Source organism: Piliocolobus tephrosceles, chromosome 8 (assembly GCF_002776525.5).
Source record: "Piliocolobus tephrosceles isolate RC106 chromosome 8, ASM277652v3, whole genome shotgun sequence".
NCBI lineage: Eukaryota > Metazoa > Chordata > Mammalia > Primates > Cercopithecidae > Piliocolobus > Piliocolobus tephrosceles.
The window spans coordinates 73820848-73848422 of NC_045441.1; the positions used below are offsets into that span (position 1 = coordinate 73820848).

Sequence of the window (27575 nt, forward strand, 5' to 3'; positions counted from 1 at the left end):
TATAAGCATGCTAAACATCCCTACACAACATCCTGTTTTCAAGAGGGCTGGCTGTCTTCCCTTCGGATATTATATCAGGAATGCATGTGTGGGTATTTCTGAGAACTGGAAGTGTGCTAATCAATTTTCTGTCCTTTGAGCTTCCGTGTATTATACCATTAAACATTCCTAGTCTTCTTTCAGATAGGAAGCATTGGCAGAAGAACTGGACAGATATGAGCAGGTCCATCACTATTTTTAAAAAGTCTACATCAGAAGATTTGGGAACAATGGGTCAGGAACACCACTATCTGGGAGATTAAAAAATTCTGCTTTGCATACTCATTCACACACATTTACATGAAGCAACAAGTATTTCTTGAATGAATGAGTGAATAAAAGGTTTTAAATATAATGAGTGGTCAACAGTATCATATTGAAGACAGGTCATGTGGGCAGTTGCCTATGTGGTAACTTAATTTGGCAATATTGAGGTCATTGCGAAGCTTTGAAAGAATACTTTCAGTAGAAGGGTCAAGGAGATGGCAATGAGTCATGGAGAAAACCAGAGAGAAGGATGTAGCAGTCAGGAATATTGACCATTCTTCTAACATGGTTGGGTAAAAACAGGACAGTGTTGACCCCCCATCAAAAGCTTCCTGTGCGTTAAATAATCCAATGTGTTACTTCTACTTTGTTCTAAAAGTGGCATGAAGACTTGGGGCTTAATTTCTTATTTTTTTTACAGTTTCTTGTGTACAACTTAGAGTCTTACATTTTCTATGTCAATATTTTCATTAGAACAGAAATCATTAATGAAGATTTAGTAGTTTTAAAAATACATTCTTATTTTGGTCATTATTTAAGTACTTGGTTTGGCTCAAAATTAGCTTAGTAGCTAGGTCAACCTACTAAACATAACTAATGTTTCCAGTTGCGGGTTGAAAGCAGTTCAACATCACAAATATGAACAACTATAAAGAATTTTAAACTTTCTCCTCAAACAAGCATCTTGTGTAGATATATTTCAGTTCTTATGTAACTCAAAAACCTTTTTCCTAACATCATGACGTTGCTTTCAACCACTTAAAAAGTCATGATTTGTAACAGGATATAATTCCTTATAATTTATCACTTGAAGTGAAGTAAATCAAGTGGAAAACATGTAGACACCTATATTTCTTGGTAAAGAATAATTAATCAAACAAAAAACTGTTTTAAGTTCACAATTCTCTTAACAGAATGACCGTATTTTTGGCTTCATGTAAAGTATTTTAAGTATAGGGTACTTGAACATGTCAGCTTTTCTAGTTGTCCAAAAACAATAATTTGCTTTCTGGTTCTTCTGGCAGGATAACAACTTTGAACAAGGTTGTGACTGCTCAGTGTATAGGAAGAATCCCTTTACAATTTTAATTATAAATAGCTGTTAAATGAAGACTCATAGTCAAGCTGCCAAACGACGTGAATGTTTTTCCTTCAGAGATGTCAAAGTCTAAATGCTATTTCTGTTCTGGGCCTAATTAAAGGGAAGGAATCATTAGTAATCCAGCAATTCTTGCTGTAGAGAAGGCTTTGACCTACATGCACATCTGCCCACCAAGACTCTAAATGAGCTTATTAACTCGTTTGATGCGAGACAACTGATAGTGACAACTTGAAGTGGCTGCCAGAACATGTGGGATGTCAGTCAATAGCTTCAAGGTAGATGATTTCTATTCCCAAATTGCTGATGCATGTGGTTCTCAGCAGATGGGGTATGTATACTCTGTGTGTGTGTGTGTGTGTGTGTGTGTGTGTGTGTGAGGTAAAAGCTCTGATGGACCAAGGAACTGAAAATGCTGTCAACACTTTCCACAAAGTGGCTGAGTCTAACCTGCATGCATAGTCAAAGGGGGCACTAATGTGGAACAGGATCAGCCACTGCAGTGTCTTCAGAGGGATGTCAGAATGTTTTCTTTGTAATTACATCAATGTCCTTATTTATTTCAAGTAAGTTGCAATAGCAAGTTTGTAACAGAGAATATTAATTGTATTCCAAGGGTGTTTTTATTGTGGCAAAATATATAATAACATAATATTTATTATTTGAACCATTTGTAAGTATGCAATTCAGTGGTATTAAATACATTCACAATGTCGTATAACCATCACCACTATCTATACCCAAAACTTTTTCATTGTCTCAACATAAACTCTGTACCCATTAACCAATAACTCCCCATGTTTTCCTCCTCCCAGTCTCCAAGGGTGAGTTTTTAAGAAACATTATCACATTGTCATATGCACTCATCTGCTCTCATAAATCAATGGCCTTGTTTTTAGGTTAATGGAGCATGTCCACCCTGAATTTTTACCAGCAACTCATTTTGTGCTGGAGGATTCTAAACAGTGTCTTCTAGAGCTGCGATCTCTAAAAGCTCTCCTAAAGTGTCTCCTGCTTTTAGGGAAAAGACCTCTCCTAAGGTCCTTCCTTTTAGGGAAAATAACTTGCATTTTCTTAGGTTTTGTTAAATATAATGAAGTATGACTTTCCTATTAGTTGAAACACATGAATTGCCATGTTTGTAGGCCAAACATGATCAAATATTATCAATTTCATGTGGTTAAACCCAATAGCATTCTAGAAGATGAGTTAAGAGTTACTAAAATGTGGTTCAATATAATTTTTATTATATTCTTCATCAATTCATTGTTATTATGGAGTTTTTTCTGCTTTAGAAAGCACAAGTAGGTAGAGTATGTGGACTGGACTTTTTGTCTTACCTAAGTAGCTGGTATTCAAAAAAGATTTTAGTTGGAAATTTGACATAATAGTTGTTCTAAACTCAGTACAGTTCACTTACTGGTTTGTATGTAGATTTACCTTGTGTGATCACAGTATTGCCAGTTATAATTTACATTACTTTTAAGTAACAACCAGGTAGACTTTATGTACCTGAAATAGCATGTGCATCAGCTTGGATAAATTATATTTCCTCTTGGCTTATGTTTTATTTTAGAGATGCTTTGTCTTCATATGATGGATTTTCAGTTATGAGTAGGTTGTAATTATATGACGTTTATATTTTTCATCCTGTAATAAAGATATGAATTTAGTTTGTGGTCATACAATTTTTCAAATACTTTAAAAGAAGAATTGAAAAGTTTCAAGAGGCAGTTTGGCATAGTGGTTGAGAGTACTGGCTTTAATGTCAAACCCCTGGGTTTCAAACCCAGTCGTGTATTTTATTGGCTGTTTGATTTGGGCAAGTTACTTTACCTCCCTATGACTCAGTCTTCACATCCATGGGGTAAGTTAATAATAGTAGCTACTTCTTAGAGGTGTGGTGAGGATTAAATGAGTTAATACATGTCAGTCACATAGAGCAGCACTTGTTGCATAGTAAGTGCCATATGTATTGGTCATTTTAATTAAGTAGTTAAGTTTTTTGACAACTGTCTTTATACTAACGTACACCAAGTTTATTCTGATAAATTTTCTAAAAACCAGCCTTTTATAACACAACACTTCCTCTGAAATGAGAAACTTGGTGCTAAAAATGGAGCTTGATTTAACAATTACTTGATAAATATTCGCCCCTTCCTTCTTTCCTTCCTTCCTTCCTTCCTTCTTTCCTTCTTTCCTTCCTTCCTTCCTTCCTCTCTTTCCAAAAGGAGGCTTTCTTGACCTTTCTTCCAAGTCTCTGTATACAGTCATCACTTCACTGAGTTTCAGCTGAGAATGTATCCTGACCATACTTGAACCATTCTGCACCTACGAAATGCTCATCTATCATTTTCTTCCATTTGGAAAGCATTACATATATGCAGTAAAACTTAAAATATTAAAGCTGGTGCCATACATATCTGGGAAATGATTTTTAAAAGTTGCTAAAACATCTTTGTAATGTTAAGAAAATATGATAAAATTGTTCATAATTGTATTATCAAAGAAAGGGTAAAGTTCTGTCCTCAATTCAGTCTTGGATAACCATTTTTTATGTATTATCTTAGAGAAATGAAGGATTTGCTTTTGGTTAGAATCAGTGCCAGGGATAGGGAGTATTATTTGGTTTTCTTAGCTGAATTTTCCTCTTCATAGTGGTTTCATTATTCTTTCAGCTAAAAAAAAAAAAAAAAGATTAATTGTGTCTGGGTGAATTGGTAGGAGAAATTGTGTAATAGGTACTTGATATCATTATGTGATTTATATACAGTTGCTCCTAGTTGAAAACCTAAGCAAACCACAGGGAACTCCAGAGGAGCATTTCTACACTCACAGCTCCCTCAACCTAGAACAGGTTTCCAGCTTTTCTCACCTCCCGCAGCTAGCAGAGCCCCTGCTCCCTAGTCAATGCTCAGTAAATGTTTGCTGCATAAATGATTGAGTGAATGATAGTAATGAGGTAAACATTGAGAATGCAAAGCTGAAGAAAATCATATGCATCATCCCCACATTCTAGTGGGGAGGAGATGGAGAACATTAAATGCAAAGTTGCAACTGTAATGAATGCTCAAAAAACAAACAAACAAACAAAAAAACGGTGCTATCAATACTAAAATAGCGATTTCATCTTATCAGAAAAACCCTTCTTGAAGCCATGCTGCTTAACATAAGATCTGAAGGGTAAGAATCACTATGAAAGAGAGAGGTAAGAGCGTCCCAGACAGACAGAATAGACTGTGCAAAGATCCTGTGGCAGGAGGAGCAAGGCAAGTACAAGGAATTCAACAAAAGCCAACGTTGCTGGGGTGGGGAGCGAAGAGGTGACTGATGACAGATGGAATGGAGAGGCAGGGCCTTGTAAGGAGCCCTGTCTTAGGGAAAGGCCTCAGAAGGTTTTACTCAGATTAAAATTAAAATTAAAAAATTGCTCTGCAGCAATGGAGGGAATAAATTGGAGCATGCTAGAGTGGGTGCGAGTAGAGTCCTAAGGACTTTGTTGTACTTTGAACAAGTGGTATTATCAGTTTGCTGTAGACTGGAGAGGCGTGGTAGAGGACTGAAATGGATGGATTAGAGAGAGATTTAGGAGGCATACTGATAGGTGTTGGGATGCATTGCATATGGTGGCAGAGGGAGTGGGAGGTATCAAGAATGACCCCTAGGTTCCCGTTTGACACAGGAGGGATTCTGGTGCCCTTCCCTGAGGTGGAGAACACTGGAAGATGACTATATTGGGGAGTGAAAGATGACAATTTATCTTTGGAAATAATGAGTCTCTTTTTGAAACTCTCTTTTTCCCCAACTCCCCACAAGACATCTTTGTATTCTTCCACTCCCACCTGACTTAAATGTTGGTTCTGTTCATGGTTCTGACCTGAGCCTTCAACCTCGTTAATCACTCTAAACCGCATTGCCCAATAAGGTAGCCACATGTGTCTACTGTGCACTTGAAATGTGGCTAGTCCAAACTGAGATGTGCTGTAAGTATAAGATACACATCAGATTTCAAAGACTTAGCATCAAAAGATAGGAAAAAATAATTAATACTTTAAAAAGTATTGATTACATGTCAAAATGATAATATTTTCTATTTATTAAGTAAAATTTATTAATTATAATTTACCTTTTTTATTTCTTAATGTGGCTAGTAGAGATTTTAAAATTACAAATGTGGCTCACTGTCTACTTGCATTGGACCATGCTACCCCAGACAGTGGCGCTAGTATCACCTTGTTTCCGGCCTGTTAGGCTCACAGGGCTGCTGACTGTCCCTAGAACATTTAACATCATTTTATGCCTCATACTCTTTCATCTTCTGTAACTTTTGTTTCTTTTCTTTTCGATCAGATTAGCTATGATTCCTACTTCTTTGTTTGGATCAAACATTTCCTCTACTATATGAAACTTTCCCAATTCCTTAAGGTAGAATTAACCATTTCTGCCTCAGAGTCTTATGTATTCTGTTAATATCTTTATTATGCTAATTCACATGCTTGTATTTTATTTTATATTCATTTGTCTCTCCAGCCAGATTGTAAGCTTCTGCAGAGTGCAGGTGCAATCTGATTTATGTCTGTAATTAGGTAACCTGATATTCAATTATAGACATAAATTGTTATTTACCTATTTACTATAAAAATAGTAAATAACCTTTGAGCACCCTTTTTGGTGCTCAAAAAGGGTCTGGTGAATAACAATTAAATCTCTACATATTAAACAGGTGTTGTGTGACTGGTTATGACTTAGATGTTTTGCAGACAATATCTTGAATCCTCTCAACAATGCTACAAGGCAGATATAATTATCCTCATTTTGCATATGGAGATCTTGCAAAAGCTCAAATTGTTAGTAAATGATAGAACTAAGGTTCTACAAGACCAAATGATTCAAAGCCATGGTTTTTTTCCCTGTGACTCCATGCATGAAGAGCTGGGTGTGCTGGCTTACACCTGTAATCCCAGCATTTTGGGAGGCCAAGGCAGAAGAATCACTTGAGGCCAGGAGTTTCAAAAAAACCCGAAACCCAAAACCTATTTCCTATGATTGTTAGAAGATTAAATGAGATAATGTATATAATATGTCTGGGCAGTGCTGATAAATAGTAGGTTTTATTAAACATTGGCTTCCTGTCCTCTTGAAGCCCATAGCATGGGTATTCTTGATTTCTGAGAAGGATCAAGGCGGTTTACCTAAACTTTTTGCTGCCTCCACACACACTCACACTCACATTCACACACATTCACACTGACATGGAGGTAATGAGAAACAGATTCTTTCTGGGGCTACTCATTTTAACCCAGACCTCTTTGTTATACTCGCCTGTTGGTAAATGTCTCTGATGAGAAATGAAAGTACAGTAGAGAAATAATTAGTAGTACTGTGGACATGCAATCTTTTAGGCATGCAATCTCTCTCTTTGTGTGTGTGTGTGTGTGTGTGTGTGTTGCTAAGGGCTGGGGTAGGAATATTAACAGGAAAGGAATTATGCCTGCCGTCTTACCAGGGCTATGCCATCTTGGCAAATTCCCAGAAATCATTCTGACTAGAGTGCTTACTCTTCCCTCCTTGTTTTGTTTTTACCCAGACAACATATTTTAGAGTCAGGACCACTTTCTTTACTACCTCAGGATTCTCTGTAGGAAAGAAAAAGGGGAAATTGGAAGGGAATAAACATGAGCTGTAGACCAATACTGTTTTGTGGATCCTACCTTGAGATACCAGGCTCCTGAGAAATAAATCTAAGCAAGTGAAATGTGAAGCTACGTTGCTAAGGAGGTGTTCAGGTAAGGGAGAGCAATCCCTCTGTAGTCTTCAGATCCCTGTAACTCCCTTGCAAAGCAATATTAAGATATTGCTCAGCTGCTCTTGGTACTTGACGAAGGCTAAGGGGATTTCCTGGGCTTAAGGTAAGAGAGCTGCTTCTACTCTTGATTCTCCTGGTCCATACATTTCAAGGTAATGACCAAACAAATTTCTTGTCACCAACCTGGGCTCTTGGTTTGTTTCTGATCAAACATCAGATAAGTACCAAGTAAGGAAGAACTTCCACTACTCAAAAAATCCTCAAATTCTCTACCAAATATATAATTTAGATGCCTTCTGACCCATTACAGAACCAATGCTACATATAGAAGGGATAAAGCCGGGTGCGGTGGCTCAAGCCTGTAATCCCAGCACTTTGGGATAAAAAATGAATAGAATAAGTGAATTTAGGGCCTTGTATTGTTATTATTATATTATTTTTTAGTCAGCCAAATTCAACAGTGGGTAGATGTTATTATTGTATTTTTAATGGTATTATATATATATAATATATATACATGTTATATAATACATACATACTTAAAATTTTTTATTTCAATAGTTTTTGGAGTACAAGTGGTTTTGGTTATATGAGTGAATTATATTGTGGTGAGTTCTGAGATTTTAGTGAACCCATTACCCAAGTAGTATATGTTGTACCGAATATGTAGTTTTTTATCTCACACCCTAGTTTTAAATGGTATATTTCATCTCTCAAGCTGGTCCCTTAAGTTTTGGAACTATGTCTTCAGCTTCTTTGAATTTTACTTCATGGCATTCCACATAGCAAGTACCTAGTGTCATTTGCTGAGTGATAGAGACAGTCACTCATATGCAACCTGTATAACTGACAAGGAGATACCAACTTGAATGGGGAGCATGAGAAGTTGTAAGAAAAAGGCATTTGGAAGCAAAAATTTGGAATCTCTAGACAGCTAAATATTCTCTAGCACTTGATTAAACTGTGAGATTAAGTAAATGCATTGGGCGCAGTGGTTCACGACTATAATCTCAGCACTTTGGGAGGCCGAGGCAGGTTGATCACTTTAGGCCAGAAGTTCGAGACCAGCCTGGCCAACACAGCAAAACCTCATCTCTATTAAAAGTACAAAAATTAGCCAGGAGTGGTGGCAGGTGCCTGAAATGCCAGTTACTCAGGAGGCTGAGGCAGGAGAATTGCATGAGCCCGGGAGGCAGAGGTTGCAGTGAGATCACACCATTGCACTCCAGCCTGGGTAACAGAGGCAAAAAAAAAAAAAAAAAAAGAAGAGAGAGAGAGAGACAATGAGAGAGAGAGAGAGAGAGATGGAGAGAGAGAGACAGAGACAGAGATTAAGTAAACAAGTTCAAATTTAGTGAGAACTTTTATGTCTGATATTGTGAAGCAAGATAAATTCCACGGCTAAAAACATGTAAAATGAGAATGTCAGTTACCTGGCTGCTCAGAAAACTTAATCAATATAGAAAAACAAGTACAACCTTAGGATTTTAAGGGAAAAAATATTTGCCAGACTGACTTGTACACAACAGGATGCACAGTAAGTACTTTTGAATTTAATCCACTTAAATATCAAAGGATCATAGATGTGGATGACTCGTTTTGAGTTAGGATTCTTTGTTTTAAATCACCCTGAGCCTGGGCATATCTTTTGGGGAGCTGGTTTGACTCTGACCCTTCTTAGCCCTTCTCTTTCCCTTTTGCATTGGTCAAAGTCAACAGACTTTTTTTTTTTTTTTTTTTTTTTTAAATAGATGGAGGCTTGCTTTGTTGCCAAAGCTGGAGTGTGGTGGCATGATCTTGGCTCACTGCAACCTCTGCCTCCCGGGTTCAAGCAATTCTCCTGCCTCAGCCTCCCGAGTAGCGGGGACTACATGCACATGCCACCAGGTCCAGGTAATTTTTTTTTTTTGTATTTTTAATAGAGACAGTGTTTCACCATATTGGCCAGGCTGGTCTTGAACTCCTGACCTCAAGTGATTCACTTGTCTTGGCCTCCCAAAGTGCTGGGATTACAGGCATGAGCCATCACATCCGCTACAGACTTCTTAAAGTAAAGCAATGTCTTTACTATATCCACAGAACATTGCTCTGGTTACTAGGTGTCCCTTCCAAAATCACAAGCTTCTGGGGCGAATTGAGACTTTAGTATTTCTGAAAATTCCTTTATCTCCCATCATCTCAGAGATGGCTTGTTTCACTTTCCTGTTTCATTTTACTGTTGGTTAGTGAAAGCATGAAGAGAGAAATCTTTGGGTTGAATTAAATTTTAAATAGCAAATATTCATTAGCTGAAACGCAAGAGTGTTCAGAAATCTTCCTTAGCATAAATTAAAGGTACATGTGTGAATGTAAAAAACTGGAAGGAAATATACCAAAATTTTATAGTATTAATAGTTATAGATAGGTAATTTAAAAATTTTTTTGCATGCATGCTTTTTAATATATGACCATTTTCTACATTGACATATTATTTTGATAAACAGAAAAAAATAATATTATGAGAAGGGTAACTGAAGTCAATAGCCACTCTCCTTCCCCTATCATCATGCTACAGGGCTTAAAGCCCGAAAGACCTAAAGAGCTGTAACTGTGTAAGTGGTATTCAGGTGTGAGTTTGGGCTGGCCAGGTAATCTCTCTGGGACTCAGGTTTCTCACCTGTGAAATGTAGGGGTTTGAGTGCAATGGTCTCATCTAGTTCTAAAATGCCTCAATTCTATTATGGGCCTGCCACATCATAGGCTGTTATTATTTCAAAATGCTCTGACTTTGAGTAACAGAAATCTTGAGTAATAGTGGCTTAAATAATAAGAACTCTTACTGTTGAGTAAACAGAATATTTGAAGACAGGTAGTCCAGGACTGGATCAGTTGCTCATTGAGGGTATCCAGGAGCCAGGCCTCTTCAACCGCTGGCTTTTGTCCTAGAGATTGTTGCCTCATAGTTACAAGATAGTTATCACATCTCTATGTAGGAAAGAAGAGGCAGAGGCAGTTTTCTCCTTTGCATCCAGTAAGGTCCTTCACATCTCGTTTGTCAGAATTAAGCCATGTGACCAACTGAGATAAATCAGTGACAAAGGAAAGGAGATTCCCATCTTGCATTAGGCCAATGATCATTCATACTATACCTCTGAGAGCAAAGAACAGCTGCTGACTCAATTAGGGGTTTATCAGCAGGGAAGGGAAGCTGAGAAAGAACAGCCACAGCAGAGGAAACAAAATATGTCTTCCAGAGCACTTAAATATTTGTGAATGAATGAGTGATGGCCACGTTATGCCTGTTATGACTCCTGAAAACACTTGACTTTGTGGGCCCCTTCCTCCATAAAAATATTTAAAAATTACATTTATGAATGCAAGCTGGATTCATTGTTATATAGTCATTATGTTTATTTTTATTTTGAATAAAAAAATTACAATTGGAACATATTTGCAGGCTCCTAAAAGTATTGTGGACCCAGACACTGTGACTACTGTGCCTAGTGGATAATTTGATCTTGGGTCTATGTTTTCTTTCCAGATGAATTGTAAAAAATTGAGGGCAGGCACGATGTACTAGGTTTGTTGTTGCTCTCAAGGCCCCTATTGCAAAACTATACATCAGAGCTGCTTAATCAGTACTATTGAGTTGACCTAACATATAACTGATGTCACTGTTTCTTCCTCCAGGGTGAGCCAGGTCCTCCTGGTCCTTATGGTTCTCCAGGAGCTCCTGGAATTGGACAACAAGGTATTAAGGTAAAGATACTTGTCTTTTTTGCCTATTGATGACTATTGAATTTATTGTAGGGCCTGGGGGAGCCGTGATTTGAACTCCATTTGGCCTAAACCCAATAGACACAAGGAGGTTTCCTGAAGTTACTTCATTTTATATGCTTGGAGACAGCAATGTGCTTGTCAGGGGCAGTTACCACAAGAATAATTAATGTATTTTTAAATTTTGTTGGAATGAAAAACTTACTTGTCTCCAAATATCCACCCTTTTACCAAGGTACATGTAGTTCTGTTGAGTTTTCATGGACTTTACACATTCACATGCAAATATGTTATTGGTAAGTGAAACAGCTTAACACATCGGCAATCATGGTTCACATTGAAAAAGCATAAAGGGGCAGAAACCAGAAGGGCCACGGCAATGAATAGGTCAATGTTGGCAGAGAGGTTTGTAGAGAACTAGAAAGGGAAGGAAGGAACATCCATCCTGTGAGGCTCTACATTATGCAGGATATAATAAAGCAGAAGTGCCTATTTTGAATGGCTTTTCTAAGTGGTTGTGACAGTAAGATTTTGATGCAGGATTAAAATAGGAAGCAGTACGAAATAGTGTACTTTGAATGTAATTGAATATCCCCATGTATAGCATTTCAACAATAAGCACACTGAAACTCCAGGAAAGGTGGAGTTTATGTTGGCAGAGTTATGGAGAAGTTTTCTGGCAGAGATGAAGTCTGAAAAGAGCTTAAAGGAGAGGTGAAGTAGGATAGAGCGGGGACAAGGAAGGGGTGACATTCCTGGATGGTGGCAAGAGGGCAGGGCACAGCACACGCTTTGTCAGCTTAGTCAGCTCAGTAACAAAATGCATTGCCACACAGTGTGTCCTGCCAATTCTTACATAATATTTTGTGAAAGTTGAAAATGCTGAATTACATTTGGACAAGAAGAGATAATAAACATTTTAGGGTAATTTGTTCACTTAAATTTGAGCTATTTCTCTTCGTCTAGAATTTTTTACCTTTATGAATATGCAAATTTTGTCTATTTCGCTATTTATCCTTGTTGAAATCTTGAGACAACTTTGTGCTATGTTTATTCTTTATTTAAAATCTCAAGATTTCATTCTATTATTTCTTTCTCTTAGGGAGAAAGAGGCCAAGAAGGAAGACCGGGAGCTCCAGGACCCATTGGAGTTGGTGAGCCTGGACAGCCAGTAAGTAGCAAAAATTCTAGATGGAATGAAAAGGACAAATATAGTTTTTGCTTGTTCTTTCTGGTTAGAATAAAGAGTCAAATTAATCCACCTTGTATCTATTTTATTTATTTATTTTTTTGAGATGGAGTCTCACTCTGTCACCCAGGCTGGAGCGCAGTGGTGCGATCTCGGCTCACTGCAACCGTCACCTCCCGGGTTCAAGTGATTCTCCTGCTTCAGCCTCCAATTAGCTGGGACTACAAGTGCACGTCACCAGGCCCAGCTAATTTTTTTGTATTTTCAGTAGAGATGGTGTTTTGCCTTGTTGGCCAGGCTCATCTCGAACTCCTGAGCTGAGGTGATTCACCCCCCTCAGCCTCCCGACCACCTTGTATCTTTATGAGCAACAAATGAAAATAAATATGAAAGGACCAGATCCAAGTGCTATTTTTCACAACACTTGAAATAGAACTATGTATATATGTATATGTGTAAATATATATGATGTTTACAACCAACTCTCTTTTACTGTAACTTCTTACAAGATTAATCAACTTGAACAAGAAGAAAAGAGTTCTCAGGTGTCAACATTTTCTAGGAAGAAGATCTGGACTCAAGCCTAATGTTTATACTTTATAATGGATTTCTTTGTAACCACAAGAAAAATCACTGAGAATAAAGACTTGGCTCATTATGTAATTCATGAGTATGCTCTAGAGTTAGGATTGATAATGGTAGACAGATAATACCTGTGTTATTCACAACATCTCTTTTATGTAGCTTTGAAGTTTACTGTTGTTGGAGAAGAAAAAATTTCTATTAAAAGACATTTGGAGAGGAAGTAAATAAAATATGATTATTCTGGTATAAGAAGCTTGTTAACTTTTCAAGTAATCATTATTGTCCTAGGGAAAAATAGTAGCTGACTCACGTAGGTACAAATGAAAACAACTGATTGTGGATAGCTGGTCTTTGAAGTTGTCTTTGCACTGCATAGTTCCTCACATGTGTATATTCACATAAACATACACTTCCTTACTGCACTCTGTGAGTGAAATGGCAACATATTGTTTCGGTTTAGGTTTTTCACTAATGTCTGAATATACTAATTCAAAAAAGAGAGCATCATATGGAAGAAAAATACACTAGATTAATCATCTAGAGATCAGTCATCTAGTCTCAGTTTCCACTAACTAGATAGTACCATTAAAGATAAACCACTAACTTATTTTGTTCTCTGTTTTGGTTCTGTGTTTCTGCTTAACAAACTTCCTCAGGACTTAGTGCCTTAAAACAATAATTTGTTATTTCTTATGATTTTGCGGGTTGACATGACAGTTCTGTATAACTTGAAGTCAGATGGAGTGCTAAAATGGCTGGAATGTTAAAAATGGCCTCACATGGCTGGCAGTTTGGTGCAGGTTGTTGTCTGGGAGCTTAGCTGGGGTTGTTGCCCAGAGACCTCAGTTTTCCTCCACATGGGCAGCTACAGGTGGTTGCTTGGGCTTCCTCACAACATGGCAGCTTAAATCCAAGCAGAAGTGTTCTAATAGGCAGAAGCCACTCATCATGTGAGGCTCAGCCTCAGAAATTATACAGCATCATTTCTGTGACACCTAAAATAAGCATAGGAGCAGCTCAGATTCGAGTGGAATAGAAAAAGATTTCACCCCTTATGAAAAATATCAAAGAACTTGTGGATATATTTAATTTAGCAAAGTCTCAAATTTTAACTTCTATAAAATTAAAAGATTGGGTTCTCCTTAGGTCTATAATTTTCAGAGCTGGAAACATTCTGAAAATGTCAAAGAAATAAGTCACAATTATTATTATTATTTTAGAGAGTCTCGCTCTGTCATATAGGTTGGAGGGCAGAGGCATGATCTCAGCTCACTGCAGCCTCTGCCTCCCAGGTTCATGTGATTCTCCTGCCTCAGCCTCCCGAGTAGCTGGGATTACAGGTGCCCACCACCACACCTGGCTAATTTTTGTAGTTTTTGTAGAGACAGGGTTTCACCATTTTGGCCAGACTGGTCTTGAACTCCTGACCTCAGGTGATCCCCTCCCCGCCCAGGCCTCTCAAAGTGATGGGATTACAGGCATGAGCCACTGTGTCCGGCCTAAAAAATTTTTAAATGTAGATTGACAATTGTTTTTTCCAAAGAACTTTGTGCTTTGCTATTATGTATACCTTCCAAACTCAAAACTAAACTTAAGAATGAGTTTCACTTATTCATTGTTGTTCTTAAAATGTTTTTGTTTTTAAATAATGAAATATTTTAATCATACTGGAAAATCTAGAGAATGAGTTGGTAAACCTCCACCAGGTAGATAATTAAACTTAGTACATTTACTACTCTTGCTTTAGATTTTCTTTAAAAAACATAAAACATTATGGATACAGTAAAGTCTCCCTATCTTTTTCAGACAGTAGAAGAGGAAGAAACACTTATCAACTTATTTTATGAGGCCAGTTTTCCCTTGATACCAAAACAAAATACTAAATATACATAAGAGGAAAACTACAGACCAATATACCTTGTGAATATGATAGACATAAAAATTCTTAACAATATGCTAGCTAAATAGAATTCAATGTATAAAAAGAATTGTACAGCATGATCAAGTGAGGTTTATCCTATGGATGCAAGTATGGCTTAATAATTGAAAATTAATCAATGGAATATACCATATTAATAGGCTAAAGAAGAAAGATCACATCAAGTGACACAGAAAAGCATTTGACAAAACTCAAAACCCTAATAAATGCTGATAAATCTCTCATAAAAACTCAGAAAATTAGATATAGAGGAAGAATTTCCTCAATTTCTATGAAAAATCTAGAGCTAATATTACGCATAATAGTGAAAGAATGAATGCATCCCTCTAAGATCAGGAACAAGACAAAGATGTCTGTTCTCATTAGTCTTATTCAACATAGTATTGGAAGTTCTAGCCAGCACAGTAAGACAAGAAAAAGAAATATAAGGCATTGGTATAAAAACAATAAATAAAACTGTCCTTATTTGCAGATGATATGATGACCTCCATAGAAAATCCCAAGAAATCTACACGAAAACCTCCTAGAATTAACAAGTGAGTTCAGCAAGGTCACAGGATACAGTATCAACATACAAAATCAATTTAGTTTCTGTATCCTAGCAATGAACACACAGAAACTAAAATTAAAAGCACAACACCATTTTTAATTGCTAAAAAAGAAAAATACTTGGGTAGACATCTAATAAGACATGTATAGGACTTGTATAAAACTACAAAACACTGATGAAAGAAATCAAAGATACTTAATAAATTTACAGACATGTTTATAGATTAGAAGACTCAATAACATAAAGATGTAAATTCTTCCCAAATTGATGTAAAAGTTTAGTGCAAATGTTTTTGATATCCCAGCAAGATTTTGTTTAGACTTGGACAGGGCTATTTTAAAATTAATATGGAAAGGCAAAAGAGCTAGAATAACTTTTAAGAAACTTCAAAAAAAATACACTTGGAGAAATTCTACTAACTTATCTGGTCTTAAGATTTATTATATAGTCACAGTAATGATGACTGTGTGGTATTGGCAAATTATAGAAATACGATCAGTGGAACAGAATAGAGACTCTAGATTCAGACCTACGCAAATGTAGTCAACAGATTGCAAAAGCAATCCAATAGTGGAAACATAGTCTTTTCAACAAATGGTGCTGGCGCAATTGGATATCTGTGCTAACACAAAAAATGAACCTCAATTTAAGTCTCGCACCTTACACAAAATGTAACTCAAAATGGATCATAGATTTAAATATAAAATGTAAAAACTATAAAACATTTAGAGTAAAACATATGAGAAAAGCTTTAGGATTGTGGGCTTGATGAAGATTTCTTAGACATGTCACCAAAAACATGATGCCCCCTAAAAAGTAATTAATTGGACTTCATCAAAGTGGTAAATGTTTGCTCTGTGAAAGACTCTGTTAAGGGTCTAAAGAGACAAGCTGCTGATTGGGAGAAAATATTCGCAAACTACAAATTTACAAAGGATTTGTATTGGGAATACTTTTTAAAAAAAATTCTCAAAACTCAATAATAAATCAAAAATCTAATTAGAAATTGGGCGAAATATCAAATATATATACATATCTCAAGCATATATACATGCACATACACAACTTGGTGTATATATATCTATATATGTGTACATATACTTGTATATATTTTTACATATTTTGTTTCTTTTTTGTGGTTACTAAACTTTAATATGTGTTCTTTTTATTAACTTTCATTTTAGGTTCAGGGGTACATGTGCAGGTTTGTTGTATAGGTAAATTGCATGCCACAGGGGTTTGGTGTAGAGATTATTTCATCATCCAAATAATGAGCATAGTATCTGATAGGCAATTTATCCAGCCTCACCCTTTTCTCACTTTCCACCTTCAAGTAGGCCCCAGTGTCTGTTGTTCCCTTCTTTGTGTCCTTGTGTTCTCAATATTTAGCTTCCACTTATAGGTTAGAACTTGCAGTGTTTGGATTTCTGTTTCTGAGTTAGTTTGCCTAGGATAATGGCTTCTAGCTCCATTCATGTTGCTGCAAAGGACATGATCTCATTCTTTCTTATGGTTGTGCAATATTTCATGGTGTATATGTACCACATTTTCTTTATCCAGTCTACTCTTGATGGGCATTTAGGTTGATTCTTAACATATTTTCTTGACTAACAGGTTTGAAATGTCATCAATATTGCCACCTGCTCCTGAAAAATATACTGACCATATGAGACTTTTACTTTAATAATTTCTTCCACTTTCAGAGTATTATTCCTGTTGACTTAGTTCTACCTTATTTTCATCCTACCAAAATTATTTATTATTATTTTTGAACTTTTTAAAGTTAGTATTTGTATAGTTTTACCCATATATTTACCCATTTCTTAGTTGACATAGCTTCCTAAATTTCTCTTTTCTTCTTGGCCGATTTCTTTATTTTTTCAATAAATATTTTTTTCAGAAGATGTTTTCAGTAAAAGTATGTTAGCACTAAACTCTTTCAGCCTTTGGTTGAAATGCCATTGTTTAGTTTGCTTTGTAAGAATAATTTAGCTGGTGCAGTCTGGATTGTGTACTAATTCCATTGTCTGCTGGCAACTATGGTTTCTGTTTCCATGTTTTTAGTCTGTTTATAATTTCTTGCAGTAATTCATTTTTGCCTTAGGCTGTTTTGCAATATTTTTTTTATTCTTTAGATTTCCTGTAGAGGAATTATGATTCACATAAGTGTGAATATATTTTCACATATATTTTTTTCAGATTTACTGTTTCATGAATCTGAGGACTCCATAGTTTAAAAAAGTTCTTAGTTATTATTTCTTCAAATATTTTCTTTCCCCATTCTATTTATCAAGAAATCCTTCTAGACATTTGGTTGCAATTGGATAATTTTCTCAAATCTAACTTATAATCCACAAAGTTATCTTCATCAGGTTATAAAATGTTCTTAACTCATTCATTGTATTTTTAAGTTAATAAGTATTTTAAAAATTCTTAAAGTTATTTTTAAAAATCTACCTTTTATTAACTATATTTGTTATCTTTTTACTGTACTGTTCTTGTATTTTCCATTATTTCCTTAAGACCATTAAGTATTTAAAGTACTGGCTGGGTGTGGTGGCTCACACCTGTAATCCCGGCATTTTGGGAGACCAAAGCCGGTGGATTATGAGGTCATGAGATTGAGACCATCCTGGCTAACACAGGGAAACCCCATCTCTACTAAAAATACAAAAAATTAACCAGGCATGGTGGCGGGCGCCTGTAGTCCCAGCTACTCGGGAGGCTGAGGCAGGAGAATGGCATGAACCCGGGAGGCAGAGCTTGCATTGAGCCGAGATGGTGCCACTGCACTCCTGGGCAACAGAGCGAGACTCCATCTCAAAAAAAAAAAAAAAAAAGTATTTAAAGTACTTCTTTTTTGTCTCTATTATTTTATTCTATTATTTGACATTCTTGAGGAGGTTTACATTGTGTTAGTTTACTTTAATTCATTGTGAGTTATTTTCTTTTATGTTTTGTACTTTGCCATCTGAATTATTTTCAGCTGGGCTTTAATTGTGGATCCTAAGTTTTCTTAGGATTTGAGAGGAGTTTGTGTTTGTATCTCTTATGTACTCCAGGGGTCTCCTTGATGCTAATGTCTTGACTAAGGTGTTCATGAACTACTTAGATAATGTTAATTGAAATCATAAATTCACACACAGTACAGGACCAGCATAGAAATATTTAGTTATTATGAGCCCAAGTCAAGCAGACAAGATTCTTGTCATTCATATCGTTTTGTTGATGGGATGGCTTTTTCTACCTTGTTCTTTCATTGAATATATATAGATGCTCTTTGACGTACAATGGAGTTACATCCTACTATACCTATCATAAATCAAAAATACTGTAAGTTGGAAATGCATTTAGTGTTGGTAACACTGAAGATGGTTCCCAACTTACAATGGTTTGATTTATATATATATTTTTTACTTTATGAGGATGCAAACACAATGTATTCAGTAGAAACCATGAGCCCATTGTAAGTCATAAGGAGATCCTTGATTTACCATGGGGTTACATGCTGACCAAACTATTGTAAAATCCAAAAATCTTAAGTCGAACTCCATCTTAAGTTGGAGACTGTCTCTGTAAGTTTGTGGGAATCTTAATTTCTCAGTTTCTGTCTTCATTTTCCATTGCATGAGCCAAAGTCTTTTCTACTGTTTCTCCCTCTAAATTTCCTAGTCTTCCTACCACACAAACATACTTTTCTATTCAGGACATCTGTTGCACCAGCTTAGATGCTTACCTAAGATGCTTAACTTACATGCCAGAGTTTTCGAGTTTTGATTCTCTCTTTTTGAACCCTGTAATTTCTCTTATCTTCTTTGGAGTCTTCCATGCCTTTAAAATTCACTTAAAAAATGTATATTACCTGTCTTTCTAACTGTTTGTAGCTGAGAGTTTTTAACAATATTACCAGAACATGAAATGCTTGCTTGCTTGCTTTCCAAGTCATAATTACACAGAATTATACTTAATTGGGAACTAAAATCATAACACAGATGGGAAAGATCCTAAATAATGTATCAAAACGTTGCATCAAAATGTCATTATAAAAAAATCAACAATGTGAATTTTTTTTTTTTTTTTTTTGAGACAGAGTCTTGTCCCCCACGCTAGAGTGCAATTGGGCAATCTCGGCTCATTGCAACCTCCACCTCCTGGCTTCAAGTGATTCTCCTGCCTCAGCCTCCCAAGTAGCTGGGACTACAGGCTCCAGCCACCACACCTGGCTAATTTTTGTATTTTTAATAGAGGTGGGGTTTCACCATGTTGGCCAGGCTGATCTCGAACTCCTGACCTCAGGTAATCCACCCACCTCAGCCTCCTGAAGTGCTGGGATTACAGGTGCGAGCCACCATGCTCGGCCAACAATGTGAATTTCTGAATTATTTAGAAGTAACATAAAGACTTATCTTAGGACTGACAAAGGTTCTACTGAAAGTCCTTTACTTCTGTTTCTTTGCCTGAATTATTTCAAGTGTTTCATATTTACTACTCTCTTTTCACTACCACACTAATATAAATCTGTTGATAGATTGAATTAATGTTCTAGCTCCGAGACCTACTTTTGAACTGTCATCTGTCATCTTTATGTGATTACCACTAGTGTTGTGCTGGTCTGGTAGATGTAACTGATCCATAAAAATTAAATTGGTTAAGACTGTCAGGGTGATCTGTTTGTTTTTTATGCAAGGTTATTCAGAGCACTATAAATAAAAAAAAACCCTGAAAGAGAACTGTAATTACTTTGAGATTAAAAAATAAAGTAGAAGGCAATGTTTGGAGATAATGGACAGTTACTATTATTATTGGCATATTTATTTCTAATGCTTGCAACGCATATTGAAAGCATTTTATTATTAACACTGTTGAGATTACTATGGAAAGTAATAAGATGAACATAATGAACAATCATATTTTACCTCATTGTTAATGTCTGAAATAAAGCATTTCACTGATCAGGCTGTATTAATGGATAATTAGATTCCTTCATTATTTATTTTTTATTAGAGGTGTTCATTAGAAGCCAAGTAAGTATGTCATAGTTGTAATTGGTTCTCATGGCCTTAGAAAGGACACTGAGTTTTTTTAATAGAAGGATTTCTGTCTTTTAAAAATAATCTTTTGGTACTATCTTAATAAATTAAACTATAGCTCATTTAACCCAAGTACCTTCTACTTCTCTTCTCTGGTTAATGATCATCTTTCATTCTGAGTGTTTAACTGGAAGACTTGAGAATATACTGATGGTGTGGAATATTGCTCTGATGGTTTATAGAAATTACACTTTGGATCGCTGCTTTTTTCCCCTAAATGATTGTCCATGAGTGTTAACTCTCTGTTCTCAGCAGCTTTGAATACTTGACTCCTTAAAGCTTCCAATATTTTCACCTCCACCTTAGCTAACGTACTCCAGAAGTGCAGAGAATGAAGGAAGATTCAGTGTTTATTGTGTGCAGCATGCTTTTTACACATTGTTTAATTTAAATAACTCACTCTGGGACTGCCTTTATTTGTAAAAACTTCCATGAAAGGGCATTCTTAGCAATTAAAAGTAAAATAATTTGGATAATAATAGCAGGTATTTATTGAGTGCTTAATCTGTAAAAGATTTAAGTTTCTCTGACTTAATCCTTACATGAGCACTTGTGGTTAAGGTAGATACTATTATTATCAACATTTTGAGGAGGATGCTGTGCTTTGCAGAGATTGACTTACTTGTTTAAGGTGAAACTGCTAATATGTAGCAGAGCTGGGACTTGAACCTCAGTCCAAATGACACCAAAATCTGCTTTTAACTATTATGCAATACTATCAGTTCCATGAGACAGGGAGCAGCTTTGTCTGCTATCCCTAGAACCTAGCAAAGTGCCTTTTACCTGCTAGGAGTTTGGTATATCTTTGTTGGATGAATGAAAAAAGTTGAGTGAACTGGAAAAATACTTCCTTACATTTAATGTAAATTGTGTTTTTTTTTTCATTTGTCATATCATTAGGGAAAAAATAATTTGTCAATGTTTTCTTTGTTAAAGTATGTGTTTTCTTTGTTAAAGTATGTGATGTTGACTTGGCACTTTTGGTTTAGTTTGCAATCTATTAATAATTTGGCTTAGTTTGTAATCTGTTAATAATTTTCATGCTCCTATTTATTTTTCTACTAGGTAATTGCTCTGCCAGTAGAGTAAACTGTCATGGATATTAGTGCTTTCATTAAGATCTCGAAAGTGTTAAAAGCTAGGTTTCTGTTAAATGTTGCAATTTAAATTGAGTAAGATGTTAGCTTTTTCTTTTAATTAAAGTCTTTACTAAATAAGTATGTATAAATACTAAAGAAGATTGTCTTGCAAAATATAAAACATTAGGGAAGGACAAAAAAATTAAACACTGGAAAGCAGATCTTTTTCTTACGAATCTGTAGCTGTGATCAGTTACTGATGAGTATAATGCTGCATCCTCGTTCTGCTACTGGGCTTTAGCGGAAAGCATATCTTAAATCACCCTGGATTACTGTATCTCCAGCCCAAAGATCATTCAGTGGCTGTAGTGTGCTGGTTTAGGAACTTGTGGGGAAAGTTGGCAGACTTTGTTCCATCATAGGTTGATTTCTCTGGCAAGTGAAGCCTAATTATCGTTTAGATTCATCAGAGAAAAAGCTTCAGTTTTTTCTTCTAAGATTCTTGTTATAAGTTCCTTTACTACTTTTTTACCTTCTGGCCAAGAAGAAAAGGAGAGAAAAATTATCATCTTTAAAAATTCCTGATTTAAATGAAAACCTCACTATTACTCTTTTATTTTTCCATTAGTACATTTTCTGCAAGTCCATTCCAAAGCCTGAGACTGTGTTTTTCTTAACTCATGTGAGAAGGCATCTTTCCTAGTGGCTTTCTGAGCAATAGTTACATGAACTTCTTAATTTGAATCATTGCAATTGAAAATCATGTTTCCCCTTAATGATCCTATCAAGATTTCAATTTGCATATAAAACTGCCTGTGGGTTCAACCAGTTCCTGAAATAATTCAAGTTTTAATCTAAATTTATCAGTACAGAAATTAAAACACATGTAAACAGCACTTAATGCTTTAAAACAGCTGTGTGATGATTTCTTCACAGCGCTCCCCTGATAATTAAATTATTAAATCACTCTGCATCCTTCTCTGGGCCACACTGTTCTAGACTTTTAGCATTTCCTCAGATAATTTGTTTCTTAATTCTTATTTCAAAGCATGATTTAATTTCCGTTTTCTTCTACTTTGAGAACACTGGAATAGAACATTTTATGCCAATCAAATGGAACGAGTATTTAATACAATGGGAATATTATTCTTCATAGCTCAACCATTCTACTGATCAGTATAGAGATTACTAGAAGGATTCTCACTAAAAATTTAAATAGAGCTACAGTCATTAGCCCTTTCTTGGTATTCGTGGGAGATTGGTTTCAGGACCTCTGTAGATATCAAAGTCCACAGATGTTCAAGTCCCTTGTATAAAACGGCATAGTATTTGCAAATAAACTATGCACGTCTAGTATACTTTGAATCATCTCTAGATTGCTTATAATACCTAATACAACATAAATGCTGTGTAAATAGTTATTATACTGTAGTATTCAGGAACTAATAAAGTAGGAAAAGCCTGTACATGTTTAGTACAGATCCAACTATCCATTTTTTCTTCTTTTGCATGTGAGCTGAAATATAACCATTCTCTTTCTTCCTCTTTCCTCCCTTTCATCACTCCTCCTTCCATTTTCTCTCTCCTCCTGCTCCTCATTTTCTCCTATCCTAACCAGGGTCCCCGTGGTCCTGAGGGAGTACCAGGAGAGAGGGGCTTACCCGGAGAAGGATTTCCAGGACCAAAGGTAACAATACCTTCAGTACCAGGAAAAGGTGCTTTGTCTTGCATGCTCATGAATTACAAATTTTAAAAATGTGTCCTAGCCAATTTTTAGAAGTTAAGTATTTTTCTGACCATCTTTATTCTGTTAAATGAAGGAATATGTAATTTTCTCTGTAATGTGAAAGTACAGTAAAATTTGGAACTACAAATAAATAATTGAAAGACTTCTACTTCATGTAATTACTACACATGAAATTAGAAAAATCTCTTAAAGTAGTTTGCAGTCATTAAAGCTACAGTGATAAGTAACATCCTTATGCCCAAAGGTTAAATCATTGTGTGTAGCTATGGCAATGCTTTGTTCACAGCTTTGTTTGTGAAACACAGATAAGAAACCAATCTGTAATAGTACTGCCATCAATATAATAAGAAAGAAAATTTTACCACAGGAACAAAATGTTACAAAAGACCTCCTTTTTACCTGGCCATTGAGAATTTCCTATCATTTCCCATATATAATTCTTGAGCTCAAGTTTTTCTGCACCAAGGATTGGCAAACTTTTTCTGTAAAGGGGCAGATAGCAAATATTTTAGGCTTTGTGAGCCATATGGTATCTGCTGTAACTACTTAACTCTGCTGTTGTAGCTCGAAAGCAGCCATAAACAATGTATAAATGAATGAATGTGACTATATTTATAAATAAAAACTATATTTATAGTAAAAAAAAACAGGCAGTGGGCTGAATTTGGCTTATGGGCTGTAGTTTGCTGTCCCCTGCTATAGGCAGTTTGTATATAATCTTTGGCACATTTGCTGAAGGCCACGTTAAAAAGCGTTTTCCAAAATACTTTGAGCAGCATTGACAGTGTTTCAGAGTATATAAAGATACATTTTGGAGTCCTTCTTCCTTTATTTCCAAAGTTTTCCCTCAAAACGCACACATGCATATACACACATACTGCCCAGAGAAGTACATGCAGCTTTCTAAGTGTCTGAGACCCTCCACATCAGTCATTCCATCAGGTTACTAAGATATGACCTTCTCAGTATGGCCTCATGCTCTAAAAGTGCATTTCATTCTCAGCTTCTTCCACCATGATCAATATTCAATTACCTATGAGAATCCTAAATCTCTACTAGAGGGAAAACAATTAGATAAAAACAAATAATTCATCCTCAGTTGTGAGTGACAAAGACGCCCTTGTTAACAAACACATTTTAATTTGTCATGATAATGGAAATAATATGTTGGATAAAGGGATATTACTAACACCTCTGACTAATCACAGTATCACTGTCAGAAGACAGGTCAGCAACTTGGCTTGACATCAAGGAAAGTTTTATAACACACAGTTTGAAATTTTTTGGCACTTAGTAAATTTCTATTTCTATTTATGTGTAGCCCAAATAATCTGAAAAATTCAAATAGAATTATTTCTCTTTAAAATCTGTGTTTTTTAAAAAGAAAGAAATAAATGAGAAATGAGTATGTGAAACATTAAGAAGAGTATTCCAGGGTATTTCATAATGACAGGTTCAACATACTTTTATATTATATAAAGTATTATCATACTTTAGTGATACTCTTGTATGTAATAGCTCATGAGCATTGACCTCTATCTCATCAAAGAAAGAACACATCATGTTCTGTGCTGTTATAGGGTCAAGTATATGCAGTTATATTCTGTGGTAATGATCAGAAGAACCCATTAGTCAGAATATTTCATTCCTCAACCAGTCAGACCGATGGATGTCCTCTGTATGTCCTATTTGGGGCTAATTTGTAAATGTTCTTTGACTTTACTCTTGGTTCTAATAAATTTATTAAATGAATGCTACTTCTGATTGATTATATGGTTTATTTTTCATAAAAATGCATGAAGTATTATGACTTAATATAAATTATATTAAGGACAGAGTTGTTCACTTAGGTCATGTAACTATGGAAGCATATCCAAGAAGATTTTCCATGAATTCTTTTAAACATAAATTTTCAATGAATGTTTATAAACACAGACAAAAAAATTTAGTGATCTAATCCTAGCAAGAATTAGTTCACATATTAGTATGAGAGATAAATTTTCCTTTTGTGATGGACCCAGTTTCGGCAATATTAAGGAAAAGGAGGCTTGATCCAGCTAGTTATACTACGTGATTGATTAGGTGCTCCATTTCCAGAATATTTTTGTTTAAATTGGGAACTGAGCTCTTTTCTAACTTCAGGGATGCTACATATGTGTTTTGCTTGGATAGCTTCCTTCTTGTTTAAGTGTTATGACTAATGTATTTTTTGCAAGTTGTGAATCTCAGAGTCAATTAGAATTACCCGTTTGTAGTAAACAATGACTATGGATGCTTGATTTAAAAAATAATTTTGAAGCACAATTCATAGTATTTGTAATGTAAACTCTTTTAAAATTTGGATTTTGGTTGGTGCATTGATATCCCTCCCTTGTACTTTCAGGGTGAAAAAGGTTCTGAAGGACCAACTGGCCCACAGGGATTACAAGGCCTGTCAATCAAAGGGGACAAGGTACTGTATAATAGGGTATACACTAGAAACAATGCCAATAAAATTGTCATCGTTTTTTATGTATGTACATTTCTGAACTGTATACATGACAACCATGCCACACAGGTATCTGGTTAATTATAAATCTAGTATGTTCTTTTTTAAAAATTAATTTTTTTATTTCCATAGGTTATTTAGGAACAGGTGGTGATAGGTTACATAAGTTCTTTAGTGGTGATTTGTGAGATTTTGGTGTGCCCATCACCCAAGCAGTATACAGTGAACCCAATTTGTGGTCTTCTATCCCTCACCCTCTTCCCATCCTTTTGCCTGAGACCCCAAAGTCCATTGTGTCTTTTTTATGCCTTTGCATCCTCACAGCCTAGCTCCCACATATGAGTGAGAACATACGATGTTTGGTTTTCTATTTCTGAGTTACTTCACTTAGAATAATTGTCTCCAATCTCATTCAGGTCACTGCGAATGCTGTTAATTCATTCCTTTTTATGGCTGAGTAGTATTCCATCATATATGTGTATATATACACACACACACTATAATATACGTATCATAGTTTCTTTATCCGCTCATTGATTGATGGGCATTTGGGTTGATTCCATGTTTTTGCAATTGCGAATTGTGCTGCTATAAACATGTATGTGCAAGTACCTTTTTCGTATAAGACTTCTTTTCCTCTGGGTAGATACCCAGTAGTGGGAATGCTGGATCCAATGATAGTTATACTTTTAGTTCTCTAAGGAATCTCCACATTGTTTTCCATACTGGTTGTACTAGTTTACATTCCCACCAGCAAGGTAGAAGTGTTCACTGTTCACTGCATCCACGCCAACATCTATTATTTTTTGATTTTTTGATTATGGCCATTCTTGCAGGATAAGGTGGTATCACATTGTGGTTTTGATTTGCATTTCCCTGATCATTAGTGGTGTTGAGCATTTTTTCATGTTTGTTGGCCATTTGTATATCTTCTCTTGAGAATTGTGTATTCATGTCCTTAGCTCACTTTTTAATGGGATTGTTTGTTTCTTTCTTGATAATTTGTTTGAGTTCATTGAAGATTCTGGATATTAGTCCTTTGTCAGATGTATAGATTGTGAAGATTTTCTCCCATTCTGTGGGTTGTCTGTTTATTCTGCTAACTGTTCCTTTTGCTGTGCAACAGCTTTTTAGTTTAGGTCCCAGCTATTTATCTTTGTTTTTATTGCATTTGCTTTTGGGTGCTTCATCATGAAATCCTTGCCTAAGCCAATGTCTAGAAGGGTTTTTTCAATGTTATCTTCTAGAATTTTTATAGTTTCAGGTTTAGATTTAAGTCCTTGATCCATCTTGAGCTAATTTTTGTATAAGGTGAGAGATGAGGATCTAGTTTTATTCTTCTATGTGTGGCTTGCCAATTATTACAGCTGAATTATTCCAGTTGAATAGGATGTCCTTTCCCCACTCTATACTCTTGTTTGCTTTGTCAAAGATCATTTGGCTGTAAGTATGATGGTTTATTTCTAGGTTCTTTATTTTGTTCCACTGGTCTATGTGGCTATTTTTATACCGGTACCATGCTGTTTTGGTAACTATGGCCTTATAGTGTAGTTTGAAATCAGGTAATTGATGCCTCCAGATTTGTTCTTTTTGCTTAGTCATGCTTTGGCTATGTGGGCTCTTTTTTGGTTCCATATGAATTTTAGAATTGTTTTTTCTAATTCTGTGAAGAATGATGGTGGTATTTTGATGGGAATTTCATTGAATTTGTAGATTGCTTTCGGCAGTATGGTCATTGTCAAAATATTGATTCTACCTATCCATGAGCATGGGATGTGTTTCCATTTGTAATGTCATCTATGATTTCTTTCAGCAGTGTTTTGTAGTTTTCCCTGTAGAGGTCCTTCACCTCCTTGGTTAGGTATATTCCTAAGTATTTTATTTTATTTTTCACAGCTATTGTAAAAAGGGTTGAGTTCTTGATTTGATTCTCAGCTTGTT

The 27575-nt window shown here is 35.7% G+C and overlaps 1 protein-coding gene across 1 annotated transcript in view; it reads left to right on the top strand.

Moving 5' to 3' along the window:
• Positions 1-27575, top strand: part of COL28A1 (collagen type XXVIII alpha 1 chain) — a 179295-nt gene that overhangs the window by 42050 nt on the left and 109670 nt on the right. The window contains exons 12-15 of the mRNA XM_023224880.3: positions 10881-10949; positions 12070-12138; positions 23018-23086; positions 25530-25598. Coding sequence (XP_023080648.2) covers positions 10881-10949; positions 12070-12138; positions 23018-23086; positions 25530-25598 — 276 coding nt within the window. The remainder of the gene's footprint in view (positions 1-10880; positions 10950-12069; positions 12139-23017; positions 23087-25529; positions 25599-27575) is intronic.